The sequence below is a fragment of the Sander lucioperca genome, chromosome 10 (genome assembly GCF_008315115.2).
Source record: "Sander lucioperca isolate FBNREF2018 chromosome 10, SLUC_FBN_1.2, whole genome shotgun sequence".
Lineage (NCBI taxonomy): Eukaryota > Metazoa > Chordata > Actinopteri > Perciformes > Percidae > Sander > Sander lucioperca.
The window spans coordinates 26463373-26479120 of NC_050182.1; the positions used below are offsets into that span (position 1 = coordinate 26463373).

Here is a 15748-nt window from a genome sequence, read left to right on the forward strand (position 1 = left end):
GTCCAACCTGATGTGTCCAGGGTCATATTTTCTTCCTTTAAGTAAATTCAAACCAATAATAAGTTATCTCCACTTTTAAGTCACCCAGTCTCTGCAGTCCTTAAATGTACTCTTCCCACATCTGTTCTTATAGCACTTTAATGTCTTCTGCTCACAGTAGCTGCTGCTAGGCAATGGTTCATGCCTGCATGCATATAATTAATATTCATATCAAAACAATATTCAGAAGTCAGTGAAAAAAGCATCAAGGCATAATTCAGCTAAAATTCAATATTTAACACAAGTAATAACATCTTCACTAGTTAAATAGGATTACTAAAACTTATACAGTAATGTGTTAAACTATTAACTTTGTTAGTGGAAAAAGTAATGTGACTACAGTAGCGTTTTATTTTAGTAATTACCGACACTGACTGACTACCATATTGTATTGAAGAAGGCAGAAGAAAAAAATCCCTACACAGGGATCTAAGTGTCACATCACAATAAACAAACCATGAGTTGTGCAGCACACAAAATAAATTATGCATATGGCATCACACTCTTGCAGACTGATTGATGAAGGAAACTACAGTAAAAATGAAGAATAGATTGCTCCGCTCTCTTATTTGACACTTAACAAAACAATATTGGCCATTTGCTTCGAAGCCGTATTAAAAAATGGAAGAAGAATTTTTTTTATATACACAGATGTAGAGTTGGGCAATGTGGAAAAAAAACGAAAGTCCTCATATTGATCATATTTAGGAAATCACCTGCTTTGGTGTATTTCAGAAATAGTTATGGAAGAAGTCTGACTTGGCAATTCCTATGTAGTGTTAAGTAAACAAAGCTGTGTGCCATGTTTCACAATATTAAGAGAAACATGATATGGCTACATAGACAATAAGTCATTTACATATTGCCCAGTCAGGTAGATTGAATAGTTCTAAGATGGAGCTTAGATATTAGCCTTCACGAAGATAACCGCAACATGCTAAAAATGGCACTATGTAATTATAAAAAATACAAAGAGGATACTAAGATTTGGTTTGCTAAAAATATAAAATTATTTAGATTGTATGATTGTAAAAATGGGTTTTCTGCAAGTGTGCTTTTCTGTTTTGTCTTTTTTTGAAAGCCTGTTCTCTTCATGTGTGACTGGCGAAAAGAACAAGAAAATGCGTACAAAGTGTTGTAATTGTTGCATTTAAATAAATGTATTGCTATGGCAAGAATAGTATTACGTTTTCACTATATTTTTGTCATGATGTAATTGGCAGTTGTTAAGTATAAAGGACCATACTGGTATTTCTTGTTTTATCCTATTTTATATTATTTCTTGTACCACTAAAGAACCATCTTGGTAAACACCATGCCCATTTTTATTTTGTCTAAATGTATCATTGTTGGTTAGCACAATTTAAAGAATGGGTTGATTTGATGAGAAGTTTACAAGTCTCATAATGGAAAGTTGACTGCCAAATGGAGAATGTTCACTATCTTTCTGGAAAATAAAAAAAAGCATCATTATCGGTGTTACTGTTTTGAATGTAAATCTAAACAAAAATAAAATCTGCCAAGACTACTGGAAATGAATAAAAAACACCAGAATGATCCTTAATGACCATATCTTTTGCCAGGAATTCAAACGTAGCAATTGGTGTCCAATAATGCATTCAGATCTGCAAGTGAAATTATTTGCATAGTGAGTCATGTATCTGAATGTGTTCTGAATTTACCTCTTTGAAATTAAAATGTGATTTTTTTTTTTTTATTTGCAATTTCAAAAGCTGAATTTAAATATATTTTTTTCAATGGTCACAAATTCAGATCCAAAAATTCAAGTTTCCAAATTTCAAAGAGATAGATTCAGGTTGCTCAAATTCAGATCCAAAAATTCAAGATGAAATAATTCACATAGCAACATCCGGGCTACCCAGGACAGTATAGGCAATCGAGCCTTAACGCAGTCAAACCGACTTCTTGCCTATCAAAGCATGGTCTGCCAGTCGTGATCCAAGAAAGCCTTTCAGTCACACTATAACCAAAGCAACAGTTCAGATTTATAAGACTTTTCTATATTTTTTTAGGTATATGGCTCCAACTACCTACAATAGCAGCTAAACAAAGAATCCTCAAAGGTAGGCTCAGAATAATCAGTGTGCGTCCACTATAACTAACACTCACCACTCCAGGTTGTACAACTAAAAGCTCAAATACAACTTAAAGTTTGATGTGATATGACACCAATTTAACTGTTGTTAGTAAATGGATTGAAAGACACATGGTGAATGAATAAATAACCCTGATGAAAATAAGGTCCCTTCAGTTGTGAGGTACAGATTGACTAGAAAACATTGGCACATGGTAGCTTGGACTTCTGGGGACTTCTTATGGAGTCAAACAAGACTCTTGAAAGCTGTGTTTTGGTTCTTTAGAAACTAATTAGTGTACATCCATTTTCTTTTTGGTCTCAGAAAGTTGTAAAAATGCCTTAGTTTTGATAAGAAAACACTGCCTAAATGATTAAAACAAACTCTTGTTTTCCCCTTCGTCTTTTACATTAGTTGGTAGGAGCGCTTGAAATCTGCCCTACAACCAACGTGTACGGCTCTTTTCTTCATCATGATTTCAAATAAAGTTATTCTCTTCATTGCTGATGAGCTTCCCTTTCTTCTTGAGTCTCTTCAGCAGACACGAGGCAATGCCTAAAGCACCACCCTTCAAAAAGCGAACAAAGTTGTCTCCCACCAGCGGGCCCATGGCAAACAGACCTGGCTCCTTGGTACACTCAAAAGTGTAGGGGTGGATGTCAATGGGGTTCTGCGTGCAGGAGATGGGTTTTGTTGGATCCTGACCCAGGTACTGGCCCTGCCCCTTCAGAAAAAACAAGTTTGGGTTGGTCCCAGTCAGCACTAGCGCCATGGAGATCTTGAAGGCCTTGAGGGAGTTGTTCCCCTGCAACAAACACTTCATGTCAGACTGGAAGGACACCACGCAGTGTTCGGGGAAACTAGTGTAGTCAGGAAACAGGCTGACACTGGTATTACCAGCCATGTTACCTGCAGCAAGTTGGGGCTTTGGGCACATCTTGGCACATACTGAAGAGGCGATACTTACTGCCTGGGGTCTGTTTAAAGCAGAGGAGGGAGCCACATTTGTGTATGTCTGAGAGCACATCATGTTGTAGACCTTGTGGTACTCTGGGTACAGGGTCTTGGGCAGCTGTTTGAAGATAAGTTCTGGGTCGTCTACGCTCTTACGAAAGACATGCAGAACTCTGATGTTGCTGTTACAAGCGCACAGAACTGCATCTGCAGCACTTAAACCAGCACCTACGATCAAAACTGGATCAGAGTTCATATCCAGTTTTCTACGGCTTACAGCCAAGCCCAGATCTGAGATGCTGTGGAATACAAATGGTAGGTCCTCACCCTCTGCACCTAATCGAACTGGCGAATCAGATGCACCAGATGCCAGAACTACGTTCTCAGCAAACAAAGAGAAGGGCACATGAGTGTCGTTCTGCAACTGCTGGTATCCCCTTACTTCCCAGAGAGCCCCCCCTCCTCCATTGTTTAGACACTCAACTCCATTTCCCTCAAAGCCTTCATTCCCACCATCTCCTTGATCAGTGTGCCCATTTTCCAGACCTTCTCCCTCGTGCCCCCGGCAGAGTTTCTGGACAGAGGTCACGTAGGTGTTGTCAACAAAATTCTTTTGGAGGCCCTTAAGCTTCACATAGTTACGGTAATAGGATGAGATCTCTTCTGGGGTGGCTCTGTCACTGGTGGCATCCCTAGAGAGAAGAGAGGGACAATTAGGAAAGAGGTAGCACAGAAATAAACTGAGACTTTAGCCATGTCTTTGCTGCTGTCAACCTCTCTTAGTACCTGCGTTTCCCATTGGTCAAGTCCCTGTAGTTAACCCCTGGAAGCTCCATCCAGATGCCAAGACTAATAGTCAGCATGGAGCCTTCCATTGCCTGATGAAAGAAGAGAAGAGTAGAGGAGAGTGCAATTTTAGAGAACCAAACGATTAACATAAAATATGGATAATTCCAAAGGTGTGGCAGATTAAACCTTGTATCTTACATGCCAAGCACCTCCAGGCGTTGCCCTCCCCAGCACCAGATGAGGGATGTGTTGCTGCTTGTCCCTCCTCCACTGAAGGACAGGGGGGAACTCGTAGCCAAAGTCAGCATTGGGGTGCAGAAGTGTGTCAAAAAGCACAGCCACAGGGTTTCTTGACCTCCCCTCAAGACCTTCACTCAAATATTCCAGATCCTGCAAAAATAGTCCCCATCATGACACACCTGAGTGAATGTGATCATGTGTATATGTGCAAGGAATTCCTAGGTGTTTTTACCTGTTCAGTGATGGATAGGTGCTTTGTCTCCTGCAGTTTCCTGTATATTATTGGGTTTGGGTGAACAGTTGCTGTATCTAGGTAGGGCTTGTGTCCACTCAGCAGGTAGGACAGACAAATACCTGATGGGCCATTGCCTAAAAATTGCCCCAAGTTTGGGAAATGGTGGATTAGCATCACAAAGGAGCACACAGCATTATGTGACAAAAGTTAGATTGAGAAAGACACCTTTAAGATTGTATGTGTGCAGGATTTGGGCCAAGTTGGAGTAACAATGTGAAACCATTAAAGTTCGGGAGGTTAGGAGCAAAATGTTTACCTATGATGACCACAGGGACAGTGGGTGGGTGATCTTGTGGCAGAGTGGTCTCTTCCAGAAGAGGCATGGCTGCAGCCTGGGCCAGAGCCGGCACTGAGGAGGAACGATAGAAATGAGAAGAATGTTCCTGACATTTCTGTCCATTTGGTACTCTACTAAAAGCAGAGGCTCGTTTGTGCTTTGTCCCCCCCAACTGCTTCCATGTTTATGGGTCAGATTATTTGAACAGGTTCAAACCGGCTTGCTGTCTTTGTGTCTGCCAATGTTGTTGTTGTCTCATGTTAGCTTAGATCCTGTCTCCATTCACCATCATCAGCTGACTCACACGCACTAACCGGGGGGGAAAAAAATGTTATTCATCCTGTTATTGTGCCCCCACACACAGCCACTGGCCTCCCTGTTTGTCTGGGGCTTCACACACGTGGAAACACCCTGCCAAAACACAACGTGCCCCAAGCTTTTCTCTTTGCCGTCCCGCCAACGTCCACACACCCCCTGTCCTATCAAACATGGCCCGCGGCATGGCTAGCCTGTGTTAACCCCGGTGCCGCTTCCTAAACAAAAGGGAGTTCTAATCGGATTTATATAGGCTTGGGTCTGTTGTGAAACGTTGCCGTTGAGCATGTGTAGTGTGTAACGCGACAGTGCCATTATGTGCCCACTGGGCAGTAAATCCCCCCTGATCACTTCTCTGAGTGGGACCTAATCCCACTGGGCCTGTTTATGTCCTTACCGCCCCTTTCAACAGCAGCAGGATGAGAATGTGTTCCTGGCATCATGACAGAGCTCCTCCTCTTCTCATACCCACCACCACCACCACACACAAACTCACAGGCACTCCCGCCAAAACATTACCCACTAGCCACAGCAAACAGTGCCCACTTGTCCCAGTTTCATACTAACCAAAACAATGCCCACACCACCTTTGTTTTATAGCCCAAAACTCTGGCTCACTTCCCTTAAAACCCCCATGTCTGCCAATAGAGTCCGCCTCATTTCACGTGCACCCCTCCCTCCCTCCCCCTGTCTGACCTGTCTGTAACCAGTTGTCTGTGTTTAGTGTTTACAGTCATAACTGTTTCTTTTTTTTTTTTGCTTGAACTTTCACTTTGCACACCTTTTAAATCAGTGCGTACCAACAAGAATATAATCTAATTTAAAATTAGACTGTTATTTGTCCACATGTTCCACCAATAAACAGCATGAAAAACAGTATGTATCACAAAACTATCCCAACTATAAGGTCCAAATACTAGCTTTTTAACTGTATCCCGTGTATTAATCAGCAAAAACCAAGATTATGTAAACACAGAGTAGTATGTAGTGTCTGTTTAGGTTGTTATTTAGTCCCCTGAACATGCAGCTCATATTATTTTTACATTATTATTATTTGGTATCTACTATTATCTTAATTCTGTACTAGTTACTGTTGTTGCATCAAGTGCCTTTGACAGATGTAAATAGTACATTATCCAACAACAGTGCTATACTGTTGAGTTTATGGTGACAAATACAGGAGAAAATAATGAGCATAAGTGTGTGCTTTATTTAGCCTATACTGTTGTTGTTGTTGTTGTTGTTGTTGTTGTTGTTGTTACAATTAATTAATCTCCATTAAATACAAAAGTAAAACACAGTTAAATTGCAGATCATCTAAACTGCTTGAGAGTAAAACACAATCCACAACTAAAATGTGACAAAAAAGAAATGTTGACTTTATTATTGTTGCTGGTTTTTTGTTTGTTGTACTGGCTTACTGCCTTTTCATGGTGCCACATGTGTAGAGAGGATGGACCATACTTTTCTAGAATAGTGTACTGAGTATTGTGGGTGATATGGAAAACCATTTAAACTTATGTTACACTCTTTATGTTGATGTGGTCAATGGAATAATAAAAGCCTTTTATCATTATTGTGGAAACTATACTTTAAAATATGAATGCGTTTCAATCAGGATTGCTCTTTTTTCTGACTTAGTACATGTAGGCTCTGTTTTAAAGGTGTGTTTGATTTTCACAGGCCTACAACTACAGCCTCGTTTGCAACTTAAGTTAATTTGTATGCAGCAAAATTGGGTTAACTTTAAACCAGCGTGTGTGTGTGTGTGTGTGCGCGCGCGTGTTTAAATGAGGAATGGAGCAGTGAGTATGATGAGGTGACCAGACCGCAGAACAGACCGACGCTGGGTGAGAACAACACACAGAGAGAATCAGAGGGAGAGGTCCTGTCCAGTGAAACAGCCGCAGAAAGCCTGTGTGTGTGTGGATGATGTAGCAGTCTGCTACACCATCATACTTTATCCTCATGGGCTCAAACCTCCCACCATAAACTCCTGACTCTGAGCAGCGGTCCTTGCAGCCTGCATCCAATAAGGCACAATGAGCACATGCGAAGAGCGGCTATGTCACCATGATTGCATAATTTAGGTCAAACAAACACTCACGGGCATCCTCAACAATCGGCCAAGAACACGATCTCTTACCGCACTGTGATGTATCTCTCTATGTCCCAGTCGCGTCCTGTTATCACGACCCACGGCTGCGTTTCTAACCGTATAAATAGACAGACACCGGTGGGAGGACCCTGTCCGGGCTCCTGCATGAGATAATAAGCCAACCTCTCTCTCGTCATCACACACATACAAACACACACACACGCTTACCTCCGTCCAGTTAAATTCGTGTAGCCCTGGTTTATTCAGTTCTGAACAGTCTATAATGTCGCCTCAGAGGTAGGCTAGATCTTCTCTGTGTCTTGATGGCAGTCAGTGTGTGTGTGTGTGTGTGTGTGTGTGTGTGTGTGTGTGTGTGTGTGTGTGTGTGTGTGTGTGTGTGTGTGTGTGTGTGTGTGTGAGAGAGAGAGAGAGAGAGAGAGAAAAAGAAAAACCGGGTCCTGTGTCGTCACATGCGCATCTCACTCTGCACCGGCAGTCGTGCGCGCGTTCATGGAGAAAGAAGAGAACCGGAAGATCAGAGCATCTTTCAGCATCCAGCATCCTCACAGCGCCGTCGACACTCTGCTGTTCGCTGAGTGGGGTTTAGGTGGAGAGTTTTATTTTTAAGAAATGCATTGCCCAAGTAGGCTACATGTTAGGCTACTGGTTGTATTGTCCCTTTAAAGGTAGCCTATATTTCAACTGGTAAAAAATGACTGAGTGGGATGTAATCAGTCAAATATAACCCGAATGAAATCAAGTAATTTGAGGCAGATCAACCTTTCAGTCACAAGGTCACTTTTTTGCAAATGGAAAACTGCATGTTACAAATGCTCAGGATCCAACCGCTCTCTGTTTATTAAACTGTAGCCTATTTATGTCCTTTAAAAGTCTTGTTTGTTCATGCTTGTCCCAATGCTTGTCTTCATTAATTTGTTTTGTGTTGTTTTCAGTATGGTGAAGCCAAAAACAATTTTCCACATTGTGGACCATTAAGTTCCTATACAGTATAACATTGTGTATATGGTTATGAGTACATTTAGACTGTATATAGGGAAGAAAGCACCAAGTCATTTTGATAGGCATACATTTTGCACCTGACAAAACAACCTACCTTTATAGTAGAGGTCCTGGGTAAGATTTGTATGCACTTCATTTAGCAGAGAATATCTCAACTGTTATAGATTAATATGACCCCACTGAACAACATGGGATGTGTGCCAAAATCTCTACATGGGACGAAAGTCCTGAAAATGACCACAATAGGTGACACTATTATCACACTACAGGTGAATGGGACTTTTTCTTCCCTTATTAGATATCCTCATACATTTCTACCAGATTAATCTTCATATTAAGAGAAATACTTTTTGTATTACACTTTGTCTAAAAAATAAAATAAAATAAAATATGCAAATGAGGCAATATCTCATTAAATATGCGTACATAAACCCTTGAAGCTACAGATTTTCTGAGGTGATCACAATGTTTACAATTACCATGATTATAAGGTCATAGAAGAGTGTAAGCATTCTGATTTGATATAAAGAAATTGGCTAAACAGTCAACCTATTGCATACAACTAGCAACATACAGTAATTGCCAGTTATTTATTAACCTAAACTTTAAAAGCTTACATTCCCTACCTGTTCTAAATATTGCTGTCATCACCTCCAACTTTTTTTTTTCAACAAAAGTTTACTTGGCAGCCATAGTGACCTGAGGTCATAGCAGAGCACATGGCTGTCAAGCAAGATGACTTGTGAGATCAAGAAAAATAAGGAAATCTACTCTTTATTCTTTGTGTTGGCGTGTACACTTATTACATGTCATTATCATATGAGTTGTAATTTTGTGTATTTAAATAATTATAATGAATTTGTATCAGTTTTATATTTAATGTGGTGTGTATTGTAGCTAGCTAACTACAGTTTGTTAGCTAGCTAGCTGCTACAGTGTTTTTGTTTTGTTTTTTTGCAAAATGGGGAAAATGTCATCACCAGTACATCTCAACTGCACACACGAGGAAGCTGATGACAGGATGATGTTCCATGTGCGGAACATTTTAAGTCACCGTACAGGATCTAATTCACTGACACTGTCATCAGGTGACAGATGTCTTTGTGTGCCTATTATATCACATAAAAGTCAATTGGAGAAATCTTGGCCTCCAAGAGCTCTGGCTCATCCGCAACTCAGAAGTGAAAAGATCAATATTACCACTTCATGATATCTGCAAAGCGCTGGGAGACGAGCTCACAGTGTCTCCCAGCACTACGTGCGCTGACTGGGTGCGATACAACCAGCAAAATATCAACCAAACTTGCAGCTCTGAACACTGTCCGCAAACCAGACAACTCTTCTCTGATTCTCAATTTCAACTGTCCACAGCTAACAGAGAGTGCAATACAAATGGCGGAAACATTCTTGGTCAAATGTCTCAAACCATCAACGAACATGGAGACATTTGACGACCTGCACATTGCTGCATTCGATAGTAATGCCCTTAAGATGGACTTTGAGAGGACTGCTTGCACCTCAACTAATGCAAGAAAACATATACAAAGAGCTTATTATCAACAGCAGCTTTGGGTCCAAGCACCATTTACAGACGCCACCTCGATCTTAAATGCAGATGCTTATGGTTTTGTAAAAAAGGGCAGTTTATTAGTCCCTGAGATTGTAATCTGAAAACCTGAAGGTTTACCAGATCCTTGCTCGTGTGGCAAGTGTGCACACAAGAATGGGTGTCCCTGTCGGGTAGCTGGTATCCGTTGTTGCAAGTGCTGCAAATGCAAGGAAGGCAATAGTTAAAAAAATCCTATCACTGAATGAGCTCTCATCATCATCCACATACCTGGACTCTGTTGTGAAACACAGGGACCCTGCAACACAGGGAGTAAACCTGTTGTTTTGTATTTTTCACTTTAAGTTAACGTTCCAATGATAATAGCAAGGTTAAAATGTCTGTATATTAATCAAATGCTTATTTTCTTTGTTTTAAAAAAAAGTCCCTTGTTTGTATACAATTGTATTTATAATTTTCCATTCAATACAGCACCAAACAGGACATCCCCCCCCCACACACACACACGACATCCACACTGAACATCTACAGAAACACAATTAAAAATATCAAACCAGAATTCTTACCCTTACACTACATGGTCATTGTAAACATTGTGATCACCTCAGAAAATCTGTAGCTTCAAGAGTTTAAATATGTACGCATATTTAATGAGATATTGCCTAATTTGCATATTTTATTTTATTTTTAAGACAAAGTGTAATACAAAAAGTATTTCTCTTAATATGTAGATTAATCTGGTAGAAATTTATGAGGATATCTATAAAGGGAAGACAAAGTCCCATTCACCTGTAGTGTGATAATAGTGTCACCTATTGTGGTCATTTTCAGACTTTCGTCCCGGGTAGAGATTTTGGCACACATCCCACATTGTTCAATGGGGTCATATTAATCTATAACAGTTGAGATATTCTCCGCTAAATGAAGCACATACATAATCTTACCCAGGACCTAGACTATTAGTCCATTTTGATATTTCACATCTCAGCAATTTTATTCGGTTGGTAGCTCAATCATTCTGATAGAGCAGCTGATATGCACAATTTGCCATATATTTAAAATATTAGGTAAAGGGAAAGTGTAGTTTATCGTGGGATTCAACATAAGTATTCATGAACTATTTCTGTATTTACAGGGGCTTACATTTATAAATAAAAAGGACCAGGGTCTCCAGCTGTCACTCACCCTTGCGGAGTCCCGCCTCTTTGCCCTTACGATCCAATAAGCTGGGAGGAACCCACCGCTTCCGGTCCTTCATACAACATGTCAATTAGCCGCTAGCTCAGTCAACAACACAAAACGTGGCAATAGACGCCACTGAAGATGGTCCAGTTCAGTAGAATATGCTTCCGGAAAGTAAGTACTGTGTCAGACATAATTTTAATCTAATGGAAAAATCCCACAGTGTGTGTTTACTAACAACTGTAATGGTGACATCGGCTGGCAAGCTAACTGTTAGCTAGCTGTGTGGCAGGCTCTTGCTAACTGACATCAACATTGACTAACGTGTTTTCACAGCTTTATGTGATATTAAATGCGTAAAATGCATTGAAAACAATTATATATTTTTAAGCATGAAAACTATTTGTTGGCCTTGGAAATAGACTTCATTGTCATCTCTGACATTTTGTCAAGTAGTGATTTAACGCCTAATGTTTGACAAAACAGTCCCAACGTACTTACTAGCTTTTCTTTGAGCTTTCAAATGGATCTGTTAGCATGCAAGCTCAGTAGCTGTTATGATTTAATCAATAGGACTTTTACTCCTCGTTCATGTTGACTTCAGAGTTAAACATTAAGCATGGAAATAGCAGTATGTCAAAACAATCCCATGATACAATAGAAAGCTCCAGAAAATGCTAATGCTAGCACTACAGTACTTTGAAAATATCATATATACCCCAATGAGTTGTAGTTGTATGTATTTAGCCCTCAAAGGTAACAACCCAAGCTGTTGCAGTTGTTTTTGCCAACATTAGCGTTTGTGGTCAAACCCAATATAATCGTCGATACATTTTGATTCTCATCACTGTAATGTCTATTTTCTGCGTCCTGCAGTATGGGAACTTTGTGGATAACCTCCGCCTGTATGTCCGTGGAGGTGGTGGCGGTATGGGTCTACCCCGTCTTGGGGGACAGGGAGGAAACGGGGGAGATGTTTGGGTGGTAGCTACAAAGAATATGACCTTAAAGAGGATCAAGGACAAGTACCCCCAGAAACGTTTTGTAGGTGGAGCAGGAGCCAACAGCAGGTTTGTTTCTATATATACAGCCTTAATTTTCATTTAAAGTGCCAAGTCAGAATAGAATATCTGTTATTATTTGCTATTATTCACCAATCACTGACATCAGCTGATGATTTATGTTCGTCAGAGATCCTCCAGCATGTTGTATAACAGATGCTAATTTATCTACAGTGTCCGAGCACTTAAGGGAGAGAGAGGGAAGGACAAGGAGATTTTGGCACCTGTTGGTATCACAGTCACCACTGATGATGGCAAAATACTTGGTATGTCATACTTCTTTTGTATAATACCGCCCATGTTTTATATCAATGTATGGGCAGCATAGTCAATGATACAATTTTAGAATAGAGCCCTTATTTTGTTTTGTTTATGTGGTTAAGTACATCATGTGGCATAAAACATAGAGTATCGATAGTCAAATGGGAGTAGCATAGTCTACTGCTTTTGCAGTAAAAACTCATATTTTTTCAACCCTCTAACCTCTCCAAGGTGACCTGAATACTGAGGGTGATCGTCTGATGGTGGTGAAAGGAGGACACGGAGGCTCCTACCACTCTGCGTTTGAGCCCAGTAAGGGCCAGACCAAAAACCTAAGACTGGACCTCAAACTCATTGCTGACTTAGGCCTTGTTGGGTAAGATCAGAGAGAAACATGAACGTATGGGTTAATTTCAGCTGAGATTCACTTGAATATCTGTTTTTCTTGGTGCCAATTCATCATCAGGTTCCCAAATGCAGGAAAGTCCTCTCTCCTGGCTGCCATGTCTAATGCCACACCTCAGATTGCCAACTACGCTTGTGAGTACATAATACTACACACATGTACAAATGTGTACTGTACTGTCTGAGATAAATAATTCTTCAGGTCAACATGGCAAAATATTTGTTATTTCACAGTCACAACTTTGAAGCCGGAGATTGGCAAACTGATGTATAAAGATTACAAACAGGTGTGGTAAGGCATATTGGCGTATTGTCCTTTTAACTGTCCCTTGAATATTGGTTTATTTTTAGTGGTTTTCTCTCATTGAGTGGTGCTCTTTATTTTTGGTAGATTTCTGTTGCTGATCTCCCAGGCCTGATTGAGGGAGCTCACATAAACAAAGGCATGGGCCACAAGTTCCTAAAACATGTGGAGAGGACCAAGCAGCTTCTGTTTGTGGTGCGTAGTGACAGAAAGTACATAAGCGGACACCTACACACAGTATATGTTTGAATGTGGTCAGAATTACCTGCTGATGAAAATGGAGTTTGATGTGGCTGTGCTTTGTCTGGCTGCAGGTAGATGTTTGCGGTTTCCAACTGGCAAATAAAACACCGTTCAGGTCAGCCTTTGAAGCTGTTCAACTTCTTACCAAGGTGAGAATGATGATATGAAAGACTCAGAATTTATCATATGATTTTTGCAATAAAGTTCTAATTGTAATTCTTCTTCTTACCATTCTTCTCTTTCACTTGACTCCTGATCCATCCACCTCACGCACACCATGTATGTATGTTCTTCATCCTCTCCTCCTCCTCACCACGGCCTCAAGGAGTTGGAGTTGTACAAAGAGGAGCTTGTATCGAAGCCGGCCTTACTGGTGGTGAACAAAATGGACCTGCCTGATGCTGCGGACAAATTAGCAGAGCTGAAGGACCAACTCCAAAACCCAGACGGTGAATTTGAATTTGGGGGGGGGGTTACTGTTTATTCATTAACTTTATAATTTTCTTTACTGCTGATGTTTAGTTTAATGCATCTGAATGCACTTTTTTTCAATGCAAGGATCGTTTTGTAGCTGTCTATCAGTTTGATGTACTTGAGTAATACAAACGTGGAGTCAGAGGGGCGTTAGCCTTGTACCAGTTTAGATGAAAACAGGGAAGGAGTTAAAATCAGGATCAACTGCAATAATAAGTGTTAACAGATGTAGGACAACAACCCAAAAAGGTGCAGCATTGAACATGCATATTGGCTGATGACAACAAAAAAAATAAGAATCACAACCCTTTGTATTGCCTATATTATGTTAACAGGACAATTAATACGTACTGGGCTTTTATATTCTGCTGTTTTACCTTCCTGCAGAGTTCTCTGATCTGTTGCCTGATGACATGATACCGAAGAACTACATGACATTCAGACACGTGGTTCCTGTCTCTGCCTCCACTGGGTTTGGTGTCGACACTTTGAAAAGTTGCATCCGGGAATCGCTTGATGAAGATGCAGCAATGGCAACTAAAGCCATCCATCAAGACAGACTGCAGGCTCTGAGGTACCACTCACACAAGCAATTGTGATGAACATGGACGACAACATGTCACACATTTCAGCAGGAGCTGTAGTGTACGATGACGGATGAGTTGTCTGTCAAAAAAGTATAAAACTAGTTGAACTTTAATGGCAAGTAACCAGCATCCACTGAGAAACGTGACAACAGAAACTGCAGCTTCAATGCAGAACTGTCCATGGAAGTGATGGAAGATGATTTTGAGGTTCCACGAGTTCAGCACAAATTGATCTGTGCTTCGAATAGTCGCTCGTTTGGTCGGCGGTTGTTATTAAAATCTAAGCCACAGTAAACCGGGTCCATCATTATTCAGAAATATATGCTTACCAATGAAATGTTGGTCAAGCAAAAGCAGCACCAGCTGTAGTGCCAGATACATTGAATTACACAATGTCCTTCTTCACCCTTGAAAGAGAGGAAAGGTGCCCCAGGTATACCCACCAGTTATATTCTACTTCATCTGATTGCTCACAAAGATTAAGATTGTATTTATTTTTTATTGGTGTGTGTTGTAGGGATGCACTGATCCAACCTTTACTCCTCAATTCCGATACATCATCTCTGGGTATTTGGCAATACAGAGTATGATCCGATACTAGTGCTCTCTTTTGTCCCAAGTTTAAAATCTTTGAACTCATTTTTTTATTTAAGATGACGTGTCCAGGGATTACTGTGGCACTAAAAACTGAGTCTGCCATGACTAAATGAATGTTACTGGTAGTGGAAACACTTAATTTTATAATACTATCCCGTAAATAAGAGCAGTATTGGATCAGTGCATCCCAAGTGTGTTGCTAATTTATCATATTGTAATACAAAACAATTAATAATAAAGTCAGTTTTCCAGTACACCTGTAGTTTCTTTTCCTCTACAAGTAAAATCTGAAGTTATTAGAAATGTCAGCATAAACAGATGTGTTGATGAAAGTTTTATTTTATATTAAATATATTACAATACTGAATGATTAAGAGGAAAAAATATGGGGATTGCTTTTTGCATTATCATTCTGTACAGCATACAGGCAAAATTAAAATATAAAGATAAAAAAAAGACAAACTGCAGTATTTAGATTTGAACTAGTACATGTGGGGGTTTTCAAGGTTCCTGCAGCAGAGTGCTGATGTGTCTGGCAGGATGGGACCACATGGTTGAAACTGGGTGGTACACAAATACATTCAAGTCTCTGGCCAGACAGAGACAGACAGCCCATCTGTGTGGACGTTTTGCCAAAGTCGTCCTGTCAGGATCTGTCAGTCCAGCTGTGTGCACAGGCAGATACAGCAGATATGTTTGGAGGATTGACAGAAATCACTGCAGCCTGCGTGGTCCCATCTTAGCGGAGAGTCCTCAGAATGTAGTACAGTGCATTGTCCATGACACCAGGACAAATGTCTCGCTGTAGCACACTAATATGTTAAAAATATTACTCAAGAGCACTGAGATAATGCTCTCCACAGCCTCGGGTAGCCCAGGAAGATAAATGGGCCACTAGACAGACCACTACTTTTAAGAAGACCAGAGCAGATAAGAAAGCTCTG

The 15748-nt window shown here is 40.4% G+C and overlaps 2 protein-coding genes across 5 annotated transcripts; one reads left to right on the plus strand and one right to left on the minus strand.

Moving 5' to 3' along the window:
• Nucleotides 1-27: 27 nt before the first annotated feature.
• On the minus strand, nt 28-7490 carry osgin2 (oxidative stress induced growth inhibitor family member 2). 4 transcript variants are annotated; one of them, XM_031299242.2, is made up of 7 exons: nt 7152-7311; nt 4907-4999; nt 4670-4762; nt 4351-4487; nt 4077-4268; nt 3876-3967; nt 28-3781 (listed from the first exon to the last, which is right to left on the minus strand). In XM_031299242.2, the coding sequence occupies exons 2-7, from the start codon at nt 4947-4949 to the stop codon at nt 2614-2616; spliced, it is 1725 nt and encodes a 574-aa protein (XP_031155102.1). In that variant the 5' UTR covers nt 4950-4999; nt 7152-7311; the 3' UTR covers nt 28-2613. The 4 variants fall into 4 exon arrangements, with proteins under 4 accessions (XP_031155102.1, XP_035862117.1, XP_031155105.1 ...); XM_036006224.1 differs by lacking the exons at nt 4907-4999; nt 7152-7311 and adding an exon at nt 7332-7490; XM_031299245.2 differs by lacking the exon at nt 4907-4999 and having other exon boundaries at nt 7152-7314.
• Nucleotides 7491-10819: 3329 nt separating this feature from the next.
• Nucleotides 10820-15058, plus strand: gtpbp10 (GTP-binding protein 10 (putative)). The gene is made up of 10 exons (XM_031299247.2): nt 10820-11046; nt 11749-11942; nt 12108-12199; nt 12426-12570; nt 12661-12734; nt 12834-12886; nt 12991-13098; nt 13218-13295; nt 13472-13595; nt 14008-15058. Exons 1-10 carry the CDS (start codon nt 11014-11016, stop codon nt 14217-14219), a joined length of 1113 nt encoding a protein of 370 aa, XP_031155107.1. The 5' UTR covers nt 10820-11013; the 3' UTR covers nt 14220-15058.
• The last annotated feature ends 690 nt before the right edge of the window (nt 15059-15748 follow it).